Source organism: Fomitopsis serialis (genome assembly GCF_022376445.1).
Source record: "Fomitopsis serialis strain Sig1Antser10 chromosome Unknown B0H18scaffold_103, whole genome shotgun sequence".
NCBI lineage: Eukaryota > Fungi > Basidiomycota > Agaricomycetes > Polyporales > Fomitopsidaceae > Fomitopsis > Fomitopsis serialis.
The window spans coordinates 18,075-30,779 of NW_025955063.1; the positions used below are offsets into that span (position 1 = coordinate 18,075).

At 54.2% G+C, this 12,705-nt stretch overlaps 6 protein-coding genes across 6 annotated transcripts; 2 read left to right on the forward strand and 4 right to left on the reverse strand.

Annotated features, from left to right (window-relative positions):
- Positions 1-111: 111 nt before the first annotated feature.
- On the reverse strand, positions 112-2,276 carry B0H18DRAFT_1034819 (uncharacterized protein). Its single transcript, XM_048030277.1, has 9 exons — positions 2,237-2,276; positions 2,065-2,139; positions 1,960-2,012; positions 1,832-1,918; positions 1,737-1,802; positions 1,660-1,695; positions 1,121-1,550; positions 534-1,064; positions 112-359 (listed from the first exon to the last, which is right to left on the reverse strand). Exons 3-9 carry the CDS (start codon positions 1,978-1,980, stop codon positions 277-279), a joined length of 1,254 nt encoding a protein of 417 aa, XP_047888215.1. The 5' UTR covers positions 1,981-2,012; positions 2,065-2,139; positions 2,237-2,276; the 3' UTR covers positions 112-276.
- Positions 2,277-2,672: 396 nt separating this feature from the next.
- On the reverse strand, positions 2,673-3,728 carry B0H18DRAFT_958390 (uncharacterized protein; the record flags this gene model as incomplete). The annotated part of the gene is made up of 4 exons (XM_048042688.1): positions 2,673-2,753; positions 3,005-3,153; positions 3,202-3,387; positions 3,437-3,728. The coding sequence occupies 4 exons, from the start codon at positions 3,726-3,728 to the stop codon at positions 2,673-2,675; spliced, it is 708 nt and encodes a 235-aa protein (XP_047888216.1).
- Positions 3,729-5,717: 1,989 nt separating this feature from the next.
- B0H18DRAFT_1034826 (JAB1/Mov34/MPN/PAD-1 ubiquitin protease-domain-containing protein) lies at positions 5,718-7,370 on the reverse strand. Its single transcript, XM_048030278.1, has 6 exons — positions 7,190-7,370; positions 7,076-7,127; positions 6,450-7,025; positions 6,281-6,400; positions 6,175-6,230; positions 5,718-6,120 (listed from the first exon to the last, which is right to left on the reverse strand). Exons 1-6 carry the CDS (start codon positions 7,327-7,329, stop codon positions 5,985-5,987), a joined length of 1,080 nt encoding a protein of 359 aa, XP_047888217.1. The 5' UTR covers positions 7,330-7,370; the 3' UTR covers positions 5,718-5,984.
- A 120-nt stretch (positions 7,371-7,490) lies between these two features.
- On the forward strand, positions 7,491-8,809 carry B0H18DRAFT_1034830 (uncharacterized protein). The gene is made up of 2 exons (XM_048030279.1): positions 7,491-8,028; positions 8,085-8,809. Exons 1-2 carry the CDS (start codon positions 7,530-7,532, stop codon positions 8,354-8,356), a joined length of 771 nt encoding a protein of 256 aa, XP_047888218.1. The 5' UTR covers positions 7,491-7,529; the 3' UTR covers positions 8,357-8,809.
- A 213-nt stretch (positions 8,810-9,022) lies between these two features.
- Positions 9,023-10,445, reverse strand: B0H18DRAFT_1096527 (NAD-P-binding protein; the record flags this gene model as incomplete). The annotated part of the gene is given in 6 exon segments (XM_048032456.1): positions 9,023-9,382; positions 9,439-9,497; positions 9,544-9,712; positions 9,732-9,848; positions 9,874-9,965; positions 10,016-10,445. 6 exon segments carry the CDS (start codon positions 10,038-10,040, stop codon positions 9,023-9,025), a joined length of 822 nt encoding a protein of 273 aa, XP_047888219.1. The 5' UTR covers positions 10,041-10,445.
- An 810-nt stretch (positions 10,446-11,255) lies between these two features.
- On the forward strand, positions 11,256-12,671 carry B0H18DRAFT_1123651 (uncharacterized protein; the record flags this gene model as incomplete). Its single annotated transcript, XM_048034718.1, has 4 exons — positions 11,256-12,093; positions 12,146-12,408; positions 12,470-12,559; positions 12,624-12,671. The coding sequence occupies 4 exons, from the start codon at positions 11,256-11,258 to the stop codon at positions 12,669-12,671; spliced, it is 1,239 nt and encodes a 412-aa protein (XP_047888220.1).
- Between the last annotated feature and the right edge of the window lie 34 nt (positions 12,672-12,705).

The following is a 12,705-nucleotide window of genomic DNA, read 5'->3' on the forward strand; positions in this document are numbered from 1 at the left end:
CCCGATGCGGGCGCTTGCCATCTAGTACATACTTGGTCTGAAAAGCTTCCGCGATGGTATGTACTTAGGCCGGCCGCCGTCATAAATGCTTGCGAATGGGAAATAAACCGTGGATGGGAATTGAAAGTAGGGGCTCCGTACGTGCAGACACGATGAAACGAGACTGGTCAGGAATCATAGTAACAATTGCAAGTTCAAGTTGTGCAGCGTCGAGGCTCTCTGTGATGACAAGTCCGTAATTCAGTGGTTTCCCAAAGAGCCTCTCTATCTACATGCTCAACTATCCATGACAGAGGCGGGGCGCATGCATTTTGCGGATTCGACTTCTAGTGGGCCAACATTGATCGTACGCATGGCATCTATGACATCGTACACGACATTTGTGGACTAACTCGACCCGAAAGATCTCCAAATTCTCCGTTGACAGGAGTATAGCGTGACGGATACTGGCCGCAGCTTGCAGTACTTGTTGGCATCACACCAATGTGTTTGCATCTTTCTGTCGAATGCCATATGTTCAACTTCAAGCAGACCCATATAAACGCTCGTACTTACAAACTCCTCCAATTTCCAGAGGTAACATACCTTCGGTGGTTTTTTGGGGACCAATACCGAAAAGCCAGGTCGCTCTTTCGGTACCAATGCCACAAAACCAAACACCAGACGGACATGCAGCCCTGCAAGTAGAGAGCAATGCAGCCGTGACAACAGTGGCCGCACCACCAACGACTTGACCACCCGTGGAGCCCAGTGTTTATTCCCCCGCTCCAGACCGAGAGTCAGGACTATGGAGACGACCAAGTGGGGGTTTCGCTTGTGCAGGAGCGCGAGAGTCTCATCAAATCTCGGCCAATCCATGAATGACCACTGAGGGGCGCCATTTGAAAGCAGTGTCTGAATGATAGGCACGTGGAGAGCCCGCAGACTGTTGGGAGTGCGAGAGAGAAATACCAGAAACGTCGGTGGAAACTTGTAGGTAGGCAAGTCGACGGTTTGAGAGCGAATTAGAACGACACCCAAGAACTTGAGGAGCGAGTGCTGAGATAGATCCATTGTCTCGAGCACTGTCAGGGACACTGGTTGGTTAATCATAGGTGGCAGTCATTGAGAACGTACGTACGGCCCGAATTCGCTGCACAGTGCACTGTGAGTTCCTCCAAGGTGTCCTTCGCTTCGTCCACCATTCCTAGGAACGACGTCTCCTCTGCCCGGTCACTTGACCAGCCCCACACAAATTTCTGGAAGGCGCATTTGAAAGGCGGTTGCCTGAGCACACTTAGCACCCACAAAGGCACTGGGTGCGTCGACGAGGCGATCGACATCTCCCGGATACAGATCTTAGAGTCCGAGGTGGCATTTCTGCTTGCCGGTAATCGCGCGGGCCCATGGAGTAGTAGGCTCTGTAGAGGAGGACGCAATTCCCGCAGATGCAGACATGACACTTGCGGAAAAGCGATGAGAAGGAGCAAGATGTCAGACGCCGAATCCAATGTGGTTGACATAACGTGTAGCGTCTGCAACCGCAGTAAGGTGAACAGTGATTGAGGCGGCTTATCGGGTATTCGTCGTCCAAGGCGTCGCCCGCGCGCATCGTCGGCCTACATTTGACATCCACGCCAACTAGCCGCAAGCAATTCACTTGGGCAATGCCGAGAGTACTTTTTCCAGGAGTGGTATGTCGGACGCCTCGGGATCCTCAGGACATCGAGACGTAGGCAGAATGCGATGAGTGTGACATCGCGGACGCACTGCGCTACTCCAGTGCCAGTCGATGAGGATGAATGGATGATGTTTGTAATGCTCTACAGCGATCGACGCCCTTCAGCGAGACCGCTTTGAATAGGTATCGCCGCGTCCTTGATACCCATGCCCGCTGTGTCAATGCGCATGCTCGGAGGGTCGGAAAGTTGGATGACAGCTTGTCGATGATGTCTCCCATAGTTCGGGTGGCAGCGCAACATGTAATGGTTGCGAGTCCATCGCACTAGATCATATACAGGTGTGTGCGCAGCCTCCAGCCATTCGTGAGTGCATTACGGATGCGACGGTAAGAGCAGCTCTCACGGAATGTCAGGTCTTTAAGCCGCGGTACGTTCACGTCTTGACCAAGAGTTCGCGCTCAGCGTAGCTGTGCGAGTGCTACAACCAAGGGCCGCAGAATCACCCAAAATTTGGATTCAATCACCGAATTGCATCTGTTAGAGAATATTATTCCCCGCCAGATTGTAGGACATACCTGCGAGGCAAAGAAGGCAGCGAAACCCCTGAGGAGGGAGAGAGACCCCTGATCAATCGATCTGATCAAGTGCGGGTCAGTAAAGCTGATGGGCGTTGCATTCACACGATCCTGATTCTAGGTCACGCAATCATGCCTGTGGCGTTCAGTCAGTGTAAGGCATATGTCTATGCGTGAGTATTGAACCGACGACGCTGCAATGGGCTTGACAGCGCGATACAGACTCACGAAACCTTTGAAATCGGGGAGTGTGCAATGCATCCTGGCTCCGGCATGTGGGCGTCGATGCACTACACCACACCATATCATCGCACTACACGGAGGCATGCTGTGATAACAACAATGGTAGCGATGTCTCGTCAAGAGAACCGTTCCTAGCGTCCGAGTCGGTTCAACCTGATGCATCACCAAGTAATCGCGAGAGTGGCAAGCGTGTTCAGAATTCGAGGAGCATGAAAGAGGCAGAGAATAGGTGGATAACAGGCGACAGGAGTCGACGTTGAGCGTAGACTGCGACCTGCGAAAGGAGTCAGCAGCCCACCGGACGTGTGAGAGAAAGTACTATGCATACCTCATTGTCTCCGTTCAGATACCCAACTGGCCCGTTCGTTGTAGGGCATGCACTGCTGCTCAACAAGGATCAGACAAGGGCTAGATATCAACATAGAGCAGCTTACCGCGCAATGATTCCACGGCATCATGAGGTATAGGAAGCCAGCAGGACAGTCCGGAGTCGTCAAGAGGATGCGTGAGTGGACCACCCCTTACCACCGCTTTGATCATCATGCCCGCAACCAGGCTGTTACGTAGCCGATCCACCAATGGCCCGACGATGTCGGGAATAGTATCTCCGTCGGATTTAGACGACGTGAGGTCGAAGGTAACCCGCAACGCAGGTTTCTTCTTCGCGAGGACGGCTAGAGAGCGATCGAGAGCCGGCCAGTCAAAGAACTCCCAGGACATACGCTCCACAAGGGGTACGGGGAGCCTTATGTAGAAGGTTAGGTCGCGCAAACGCCCGAGATGGAGACGAGCCAGGAAGGTCGGAAGAGCGGTGTACGGCTTGCTATCCACGTCGAAGCAACCGTACGAAAATCCAAGAAGAAGGGTTTGCAGGCTGGTGTGCTTCGTCAAGTCGGCCTGTCGCAGGACTAAACAAAGTGAATACAATGCATTGAATCGCGCCATAGATACACTCACACGAGTCGTTCCAGATCATGAGGTGTAGGTATTCGAGAGACTGCTTTGATGACATAATGGCATCGAACATGCGAGGGTCGTCGTCGCCAGCGTAAAAACAGTCCACCTGTCGTAGACGAAGCTCGAATGGATACCGTGATAAACCACGTAGGACGATCGCCGTGTCTATGATACCGGAGGCTACAACGGGAGATGTGATGGTCGTAAGAGCGGGCATACTTGCTGTGTCATTTGCCTTGATATCCAGTGTCGGTTTCTCCAGGTCTAGTGGTTGGTCGATTTGCATGTTCATGAGTACTAGTCTCGTGAGGGACGGAAAGCATGTACAGAGCGTCCAGAAGTCTGCCCCAAGTCCTGAAAGACACCAGGGAGATACTAAGGCTCGAGATCCAGGATGAAGAGAACAGAGAACCTATAGAGGTAGCATTGATGTCCACCTGTTCATCGTAAGAAGCCTCGGAAACCCAGGCGACGAGTTCGTTGTAGTTGCAGGAGGTCAACTGCAATGAATCGATGTTCGGCAGGTGACGAAACGCCCATCGAGCAGCGTCGCGCCATTCAGGCCGAGTGTATCCATCAGAGCTGAACTTGACAGTCCGGACATAGTCTTGTATGCTGGTGCCTGCCGCTACCGACGACTTCAGAATGGCAACGAAGGAGAGACAGTGATCGACTTCTGTAAGGATGACGGTCTCGAAGAGGTGACGACGAGCCCACGTCTCCCACGCCCAGCAAGTCAAGCTGCACGCCGACAGAGAACGACGGTCGTCGCAGAGGTCGTCCAGTATGTTCCGACAAAGGTTCCGGTGGGAAGACTGGTATCGACAGTGTCGTCGACAGAGCGCTCTGTGTACGAAGAACCGCATATATGCGTGTTTTTACGTGAGCTCCCGTGAAAGGATAGCACATACAACGACTCACCCGAACAGACGGTGCCATTTTCGCGCCAGAGTCCGACGTAAATCTCCTCCAATGATCTTCTGACGACTCGACTGTTTGAGCACAGCTAGAGCACAAACTTCCGACACAAATCTGAAGCCACGAAGCCTGGTGGTAGGTCCAGTATAAAATAGAACTACGAGCCGGCGCACGCGTGCACTGCGATGCGATAGTCGTTGGGAGACGAGGCAACTTCGCGGAACGGCGACTCGTAATTAGTTGCAGGCGGCCCTCTTCAAGCAGCCACATGGCAAGCGTGCGTGGCTTCAGATTCAGATCGGGGCGGACGTGCCAAACGTATGCCCAACGTACGCGTACTATGCACAGGGTCACTGGCAAATATTGCCAACGTACTATGCCAAGTACTGAGAATATGCTCTCTGTTAGTTGATCTGTCTGATGTGCTCCGTTCAATGGTGCAGTCTAACGCGACAGAGGAGAGCTGTACAGTACCCCGAGGCGGGGGAAAGCGAAGAGCCTGTGGCTGAACGGACGTATCGGATCTGCGTAGTTGCAATCCGGCGGAGGGTCGATATCGAGATTGAAATATTGACGTTGGGCAGTCGAGTGAAGGTCCTGTGCAGCAGCAGCGCGTTCCCGTCGTCGTGTAGACCACCCAACCTACACAACAGCTGCCCTGGTCCAGCGATCATCACCAGGTAATCTTCAAATCTTCACGTAATGCGCGATCGTTGACTTTGATACTTAGCTCCGACGAGTCGAGTACGTCTCGAAGGTAGAGACAGCGACGCTGAGAACCAAACCCGATAGCGCGGAAGAGTTGACGACGCGAAAGAAGTACACAGGCTGAACAGGTTAGACTTCAAATTCGGAGAGCGGATAGGTCGTCCCGCAACGGGTCGACGACGTATGCCCATATAGCTCCGGCGGGGGCTTGAGGCGATGTATAAGAGGGTTCCTTGACATTCCTGCCGACGCAACGGGTGATAGACCCTGCATATACAAAGACTAGAGTAAGCAATGGATCGGGTTGCAGGTAGACTGAATCGGGCGATGACATACAGTGCCACTGCGTGCCACTGCCTGGACCGCCGAGTGTTCGTGAGCCATCGTTAACTTGTAGCTATTGCTGATTGATATCTCCGTAAGTTCAAAGCACATCCAGCAACATCATGATACTTACACCGAGCTGTCCTACCTTCAACCGGAGCAGGAAGAGGACGGGATTATCTTGATTGAGGAGTATCACAATATTTGCACGTTATAACCACATCGCACAGACGCTGGATCTGCCGCCCACGTTCACTTAAGTACATCTCGTACTTACTACGAGAAAGATCCAGGTGGTATCCACTGTCTCAGACTTGGCTAACCGATCCTAGATCGCGATGTCTCGTGTCATTGTTATTGTGAAGGAATCATGTGTGCAAGACTCACACAGCGGAGGGAGCACAAGGCGGCACGTTCTTTAACCGCTGCAACCGAGAGGGTAAGCACAGTATCGAACGTCTGGACAGGAATATAATACATTGCATCTAACGGGACAAAAGCAACGACAGCACGCGTACACGGCAGGATATCTGATGATACAAGTAGTAATGACACACCGCCCTTCTCGTTCGTGTATAGACAAGCGTCAAGATCAGACTTAGCCGATGGCCATAGGGGCATCCACCGCTTCACTGACCTCGCGCAGAGCTGCATCCTGAGGGCGCATCGAGAAGATGACGTCCTTTAGCACTTGCGCGATCAGCCCGTGTTGCGCCTCCGTAGCCAGCTTCTCGCTACGGATGTACATTCGTCAGTCCGGATCCACACGCAAGAGGCGGAAGACTGACCTATCCTTGGCACCCTTCAGCAGCTGGTTCTGGTCCTCTTTCTTCTTCTCTTCCTTCTGCTCGCCACCGTCAACATCTGGGGATGACCGCGAGCAGCAACACTAACCTTGGCAGCCTTGTCATCTTTCAGCGCGGGTGGTGGTGCTTTTGTGTTCGGCACGTTGGTTTGCGCTTTCGTCAGCTTCTGTGCGAGGTCCGAGAGTTGCGAGGCTGCGTATGCTCGATTCTGTGCATGCTCAGTTGACTGTCAACATGCATCGGAGTGTGCAGCATACCGATATGAGCGCGCTCTGGCTCAGCGTGTTGACCCAGTACTTGTTCCACAGCAGGCCTAGGAGCTCGGCGTCCAGGCTACTCTTGAACACCTGCACCTCCAGCGGGTAGTACTGGTTTGCATGGACACCAAAGTCCTCAATCTTGCTCAGAGGGATGCTCTGGTACTCGCCCGCGCCCGCTTCTGGCGGGACGTATGACTCGGGATACGTCCGGAACGCACCGATGTCGACCTTGCCCGCGGAGATGGTGCGGTTCGGGTCGATCACGACGGCGACGAACGGGTCCTGGTACTTCTGGTTCGTCATCTGCGTGTTCACGTCGATACCAGACAGCCAGCAGCCGTAGCCGGGGTGCGAGTGATACCACCCGACGGCGTTCTCGAAGCGCCCGACGCGCTCGCTGCCCTGGATGTACTGGACCATGTACTCATTCGCCTCGTTCGCCGCATTCACACGCGTCTCGGTACCCTGCACGGGCAGAGCGAAGGAGTCGACGATGACGAGGGTGCGGTCCATGACCTTGCCGTGCATGAGGCCCATGATCTCGTATGGCACACCCGAGCGCGCGTGGATGACCTGTGCGGCGCGGATGAGTGGCGATGGCGGATGCGTCGGCAGGTACGTACCATCTTGATCAACGCGACAGCAGAGATTTTGCACACTCTGAAGTAGTGCGGGCTGCAGCACCATCGGAAAGGATCAACTCTTGTTCGGGTAGCGTTCAAAGTAGGTGTACGCACTCACGCGCCCAGGGTGCCTCCTGGAGGAGCCTGCGGTTCGCTGCAGGGTCAAAGCGGTAGATCTCGTCTTGAGGTGACACGTCTAGGATGTCGTTAGTGAGTGAGAACGTCTTCAGGGCCGTGCTCGACGACGCCGCCATGGTCGTCGAAGATGAGGGCAGTGGCGGCGCTAATGCAGTCGATATCTGGGTGGACCCTTTCACAATCAGTACAAGCAATTTGTTATCTTCATTGATTATCAATAGAATTCGCTACTGATGGACAGTGATGTGGGATCAATACAAATGGTAACAAATCTCTTCTGCACGAACACCCACTGTCATCAGCTATGCATCTTTGAATGGGCCCTCTACTCTACGTCGCCGTCAATGCTCTCGACGTGCTCAGCACTGCTACCTATCATGCACACCTCGCTCGGTCTTCTCTCTCAGTAGCCCAGCTTTGTTCTCGCTGTTATTCACCCGCACGTTCCGCATCCACGGCTACCACGTCTTCGGGGCAGTCTACGTCGCCGACATCGCTCACCGAGTCTCCCGCCAATCTTGATACTACAGCTGCGTCAAAGTTTACTGCACCTCGTCCGAACACATTGCCTACGCAGATTCAAATAGAGCAACAACGACTGCGTTCGCGGGGTGGACAGAACCTTACTGCGCGATGGTCGCGACTGGAACGCTCTCTGCGCGGAAAGGAGGGATACGAAGCGCGTAGAGACACTCTAATTGAGCAAGCGGACCATGCCTCTGCCGACGCAGAGAGGAGCGCGGCATCTGAGAAGGCTCCGAGAACGTTCCTTGGTCTGGTGCTCCCCGAGAAGCCCAAGGAGCCTCAGTCAGACGGTACGTCTGGTAACCTTTCTGCATTGCAATGTTGTCATGCATGTATATCTACATAGAGTGCTGTATGTCTGGCTGCGCTATCTGCGTGTACGACCTGTACACTGCGGCGCTAGAGGATTACAAGCACGCCTTGGACGCCCTTCGCACCGCGCTGCAAGCACGCAAGGTGCCAGAGCGCGAATGGCCAGTTGAAGTCAAGGGGGAAGACGAGGCAGCGGGGGGAACGCTCCCCAAATCGCCTCAGAATGTCGCATTCAGCGCGTTCGAGGAGCTCGAGCGGTCTCTGCGGGCGAGAAGGGAGCGTGAGGCCTCAGGGAGTCCTGGTTAGTGCGTACATCCTGCCCCACAAATACGCCTTCCTATTATCTAACACGTTGCAACAGACGTGACTTTTAACGTTTCACAGTTGGACCGTACAAAGCGGAGACAGACATTACCAACTGCCGCTACACTATACGAAGGACTCCGATGGATCATATTCAGCCGACGATGACTTTAGCACGAGGGCTGTTCACAAGATGCAATAGGCTGTACCATTGCACCGACCGTGAGGGACAGCGGAGATAGCTATGCACAACAGTTGTGCGTCAGTTCTATGTATCGGCGTAATGTTACTCTGGCGAAGCGGGGGAACAATACCCATCTTTAACAAGCAATGCATTGATGTCGGAAGCATGTTTGCTGAAGCAAGGCGGGAGACCTAGCCAGTACTCCATCAAGATATTGTAGTGCCCTCCCTTTGTCTTTTCGTTCGCATGCAATCATATTTGATCTGATGCTCATCCGCTCATATTCGTGGCAGTCGCCGACCACCTGTCGTTGAAGAGAGAAAAGGACAAAGTTGATGACAATCAATCCCCAGAGTTGCCAGCACAGTATGAACTTGTCTTCACAGTGGCGGGACTGCCGTGTATCCCCTCCGCTATGTACTGTGAGTCTCGCACATATAATTTCCTCAATTACACCGACGTGATGCATTGTGATATAGGATCGACTAGCCAAGTCTCATGGCACCGGCACTAATAGCAGGTACGTCAGTCATCTCTACTCTCAGTTCCTCTGACAACCCAACAACCGCATCCGTAGCCTCCACCATCTGCGGATACTTCGCCCTTGCGAAGTCGACCGCATCCGTGCCCAGAGGCAGATACAACGGTGGATCCGGTGACGCCGCTATTCGATGCAAGATATCTGCTGCCTTTGCTGTGTCTGCCATCCACGGCCAGTCGTCGACCGAATGGGCCTCGCGCTGGGCAAGCATCGCTTTGTTGTTGAGGTACGCTGGGTGCGACGGTATGCGCACGGTCTTCCGGAGAGCAGGGGTGCGGAGCGCCCCTGGCTCGACTATGACGATCTGGATCGCGGTGAGTGCTGTGTCCGAGTCTATACCCTCATGACCTGCACCCATACCTTGATGTTCCAGTCCGGGTCGACCTCCCTGCTCAGCGCTTCGCTGAACGCGTTCAGACCTATCACCTGTCAGGACGGTACTACAAGACAGTGCAGAAGTCTCACCGCTCTTAGCGGCGCAGTAGTATGCGATGCCCGGGACCCCCACTATGCCTGCGACAGACGAGATTTGCAGCAGGCGTCCTCCGGCGGGTTTGTTTACTTCCCGGAAGACTCGCACGGCCTCTTTGCTCACGTTGATCGCGCCCCAGAGGTTCACGTCGAACATCGCGCGCTGCTTCTTCGGGCACGACCTCCGCTTCGCCCAAGATGCAGTATGCGGCATTGTTGAAGACAGCGTCGATGCGACCGAAGCGCTCTACAGCAGCTGCGAAGGCGTTCTTGATCTCCTGGGCATTGGACACGTCAAGCTTCAAAATCAGAGTCGGCGAGGACCTCCGGCGACCTGAGCGTGGCGACGACGATGTCCCCTTTGTCCAGTACGTGTTCAGTCATGGTCCTTCCGAGTCCACTGGATGACCCAGTAACTGGTCATATCAGTATGGAATGTGTCGCAGTCATTCCTCGATCGACGTACTGAACCAGACTTGATGGTGAGACATGTTACCGTTGGCCACTGTTCAGGTGCAGATGTCACGAGCGGTCGGGTTGCGTTCACACAGCGGCAGAATGCAAATTTCTCTCTCCCAGAGTACAAACAATGACGGCGGAGGCAGCTCGACACCGGTGTTGGATGACTACGTTACACTTGCGTACGTCTTTTCGGACACTAGGAGACCCCATGTGCTAATTTGGCCATCTTAAACAGACCGGGATGTTACAGTGAGACCGTGATGGCTTAATGATAGCTGTGCGATCCACTGCCTGCTTTGTTCCATGTTACTAGACCCTCTCCCGAAAACGCGGGCGAAGTCGTCACTTCAGGCCTCTGTCCGAGTCTGACTTTCTCGTCGAGCGATCCGCGCCCTCCATGCCGGCCACAAACCTGTCTAGCTCTCCCTCGACTCGGACATTTCTTGATATGATATGTAAAAGCCTGATTCGGGAGAACACCAGAGATACCGAGACCGACACGCTCGCCTGTCCGCACTTTCGCGCTCGAGGGAGTCTAGCGGTATGGGATTAGCTGTAGAGGCTGTACCCTCCCGTGCACAGACCTGCCACCGCAGGTGTGGGTTCCGCACGGGAGATGGCGGTTTCGTGTTGGTTTCGTGGGTCCACGCCGGGCAGGTGAGAGAGCGTGAGTCCGGGCGGGCAGCTCTGGGCTAGGGGGAAAGCGGGAGCGGCCTGGCGAGCTACCATGAGGGTCACGGCGGGCAAGAACACCTTATGATCCCCTCCCCTCCCCCCGCCCCCCCCCACCCCCCCCCCCCTACGTTACTGGTGTGGCGAGTAGGAGGAGGAGGAGGGTCTCTGCTTTTCAATAGTATTTCATCCCATCTCCGACCTCTGTGATCAAGTAGCGCTTCAGCAAGCCCGTGGCAACATTGTCCAAATCGGGTGGCATGTTGCAGAAAGCACGTCCTGTCAGACGCTCACTCATTCCTACTTCGATTCTTTTTTGTTACTGTACCATCAATATGGCACAGTTCTCGACTGAGTACTGAGCTCTTACTTGTCTTGCTTGTTGTGTACGAAAGCCGCATTATCGTTGACTCAGTACGAGAGCTAGCGAGTCAAGGCTCAGCGCTCAGGACATATCGTGGTTTCAGGTCTCAAAGCCCATCGTAAGAGCTTCATTTAGCGTCGTATCTTCAATGCGCTCACAACTTGGGGTTGAATCATAGGCTACATACATCATACTCGTTGTTAGCCCGATGGAAGCACAAATTTCGCAGACCGCGCTGCCACCCGAACTATGGGACCACGTCGTCAACGAGTTATCGGATGACCGCCTAGCCCTCCAGGCATGTGGCCTAACACGGCGTGTATGGGTCGCGTCGACCCGGCGGCACCTATTCCGAGCGATCGAGCTGGAGGAGAGCGAGGGCTGTGAAAGATTTAGAGACATCCTCGTTTCATCCTCCTCAGTCGGCACGGGCGTGGCGCGATACGTATACGATGTCACGCTCAGACTCGTTCGCCTGCGTCTCGATGTCCCTGAGGACGCAGAGGCGTCCGATATACCACTCCTGGAGGAGACGCTCTCGAGGCTGCCCAACGTGGATCGTCTGCAACTGTTCGACGTGAATGTCAAGTATAGATCGGACGTGCAGACCAACGATGGGCTAGACCAGGGACACCCCGACAGGCCGCTTCGATCGCTGCTTACCCTACCAAAGCTACGAACGCTATGTCTCACCCTAATACTGTTCGACTCGCCCTTCGACACAATGTTTCTGCTCGCTGCATTCCCGCAGGTCTCTTCGTTGCAGCTCCGAAACTTAGTGCAAATGGGGGGAGTGCCGACACGCTGGCGACCTCAGCTACCAGGGAACATGTGTATTCGAGGACTGGATGTTGCCGACGTCGACTTGACGGCGATAGTGCCCTTCTTGAATATGCTGAGGCATCCGCCATTCATCTGTGCTTTGCAGAAGCTCACTTGGCTTCTATATCCGAGGGCTGATGAGGTGTCTCTCCTGATGGAAATGGTGGGAGAAGCTGAGGGCACCTTAGAGGAACTAGAGATTCGATGCGCCCCGAACTCCGATTGTACGCATGTCTCATCCCTGCTGCATAAATTGATGACTGACATGCCCGATAGTGTTCGAGAAGATGGATCTGTCCCAGCACTCCCGCCTCAAATCCCTGCGTGTCAAGTTCAGCAAATTGACAAATGATGCCCCCCCACCCTTTCACCATTCGCTACCATCATTTCTCTCTCGCACGTCCAACAACCTGCGAGCCCTGCACTTGTCAGTCGACTCATCGCTATTTCCACACGAGACCCCTCCATGGCCATTAGCGGGATTGCCAAGTCTCGACGAAGCACTCACGCGCCTGCACAAAAGAAACCCGTACTTGGCTGTATATATATGCCTCTCCTATGATTGGTGCCAGTGGGAACATGGCTGCGTGTCGGGGTTAGCGCCGCTATTGGTTTCGCGGATACCCTCCGCTTTGCGAGAAGGGCTTCGTGTCTGTGTTGTACTACGTGGCCAAAGACCGGGAGGCTCTAGTATGCAGGAGCAGTGCAGCTGGCTCTAGATAATGTCTGTGCATAGGCCTACTTTTGTCTCTAGATCTGCTTCTCTGTGTTGCGTCTTTCTGCGTACGACGTTCGCGGCTGAACCTGAGAATATTGTCGGAGGGAATCAGTCATTA

What these genes read in the sequence shown, in the direction of transcription:
- B0H18DRAFT_1034819 (XM_048030277.1), bottom strand. Translation starts at nt 1,980, where the DNA reads ATGGACTCGCAACCATTACAT. An exon ending in GGCGATACCTATTCAAAGCG is followed by an intron (nt 1,803 to 1,831) that starts GTCTCGCTGAAG and finishes CGATCGCTGTAG; the next exon opens with AGCATTACAAACATCATCCA. An exon ending in AAGTACGAGCGTTTATATGG is followed by an intron (nt 360 to 533) that starts GTCTGCTTGAAG and finishes ACGATGTCATAG; the next exon opens with ATGCCATGCGTACGATCAAT.
- B0H18DRAFT_1034826 (XM_048030278.1), bottom strand. Translation starts at nt 7,329, where the DNA reads ATGGCGGCGTCGTCGAGCACGGCCCTGAAGACGTTCTCACTCACTAAC. An exon ending in CTGTCGCGTTGATCAAGATG is followed by an intron (nt 7,026 to 7,075) that starts GTACGTACCTGC and finishes CGCGCCGCACAG; the next exon opens with GTCATCCACGCGCGCTCGGG. An exon ending in CTGAAGGGTGCCAAGGATAG is followed by an intron (nt 6,121 to 6,174) that starts GTCAGTCTTCCG and finishes GTACATCCGTAG; the next exon opens with CGAGAAGCTGGCTACGGAGG.
- B0H18DRAFT_1034830 (XM_048030279.1), top strand. Translation starts at nt 7,530, where the DNA reads ATGGGCCCTCTACTCTACGTCGCCGTCAATGCTCTCGACGTGCTCAGC. An exon ending in CAAGGAGCCTCAGTCAGACG is followed by an intron (nt 8,029 to 8,084) that starts GTACGTCTGGTA and finishes ATATCTACATAG; the next exon opens with AGTGCTGTATGTCTGGCTGC.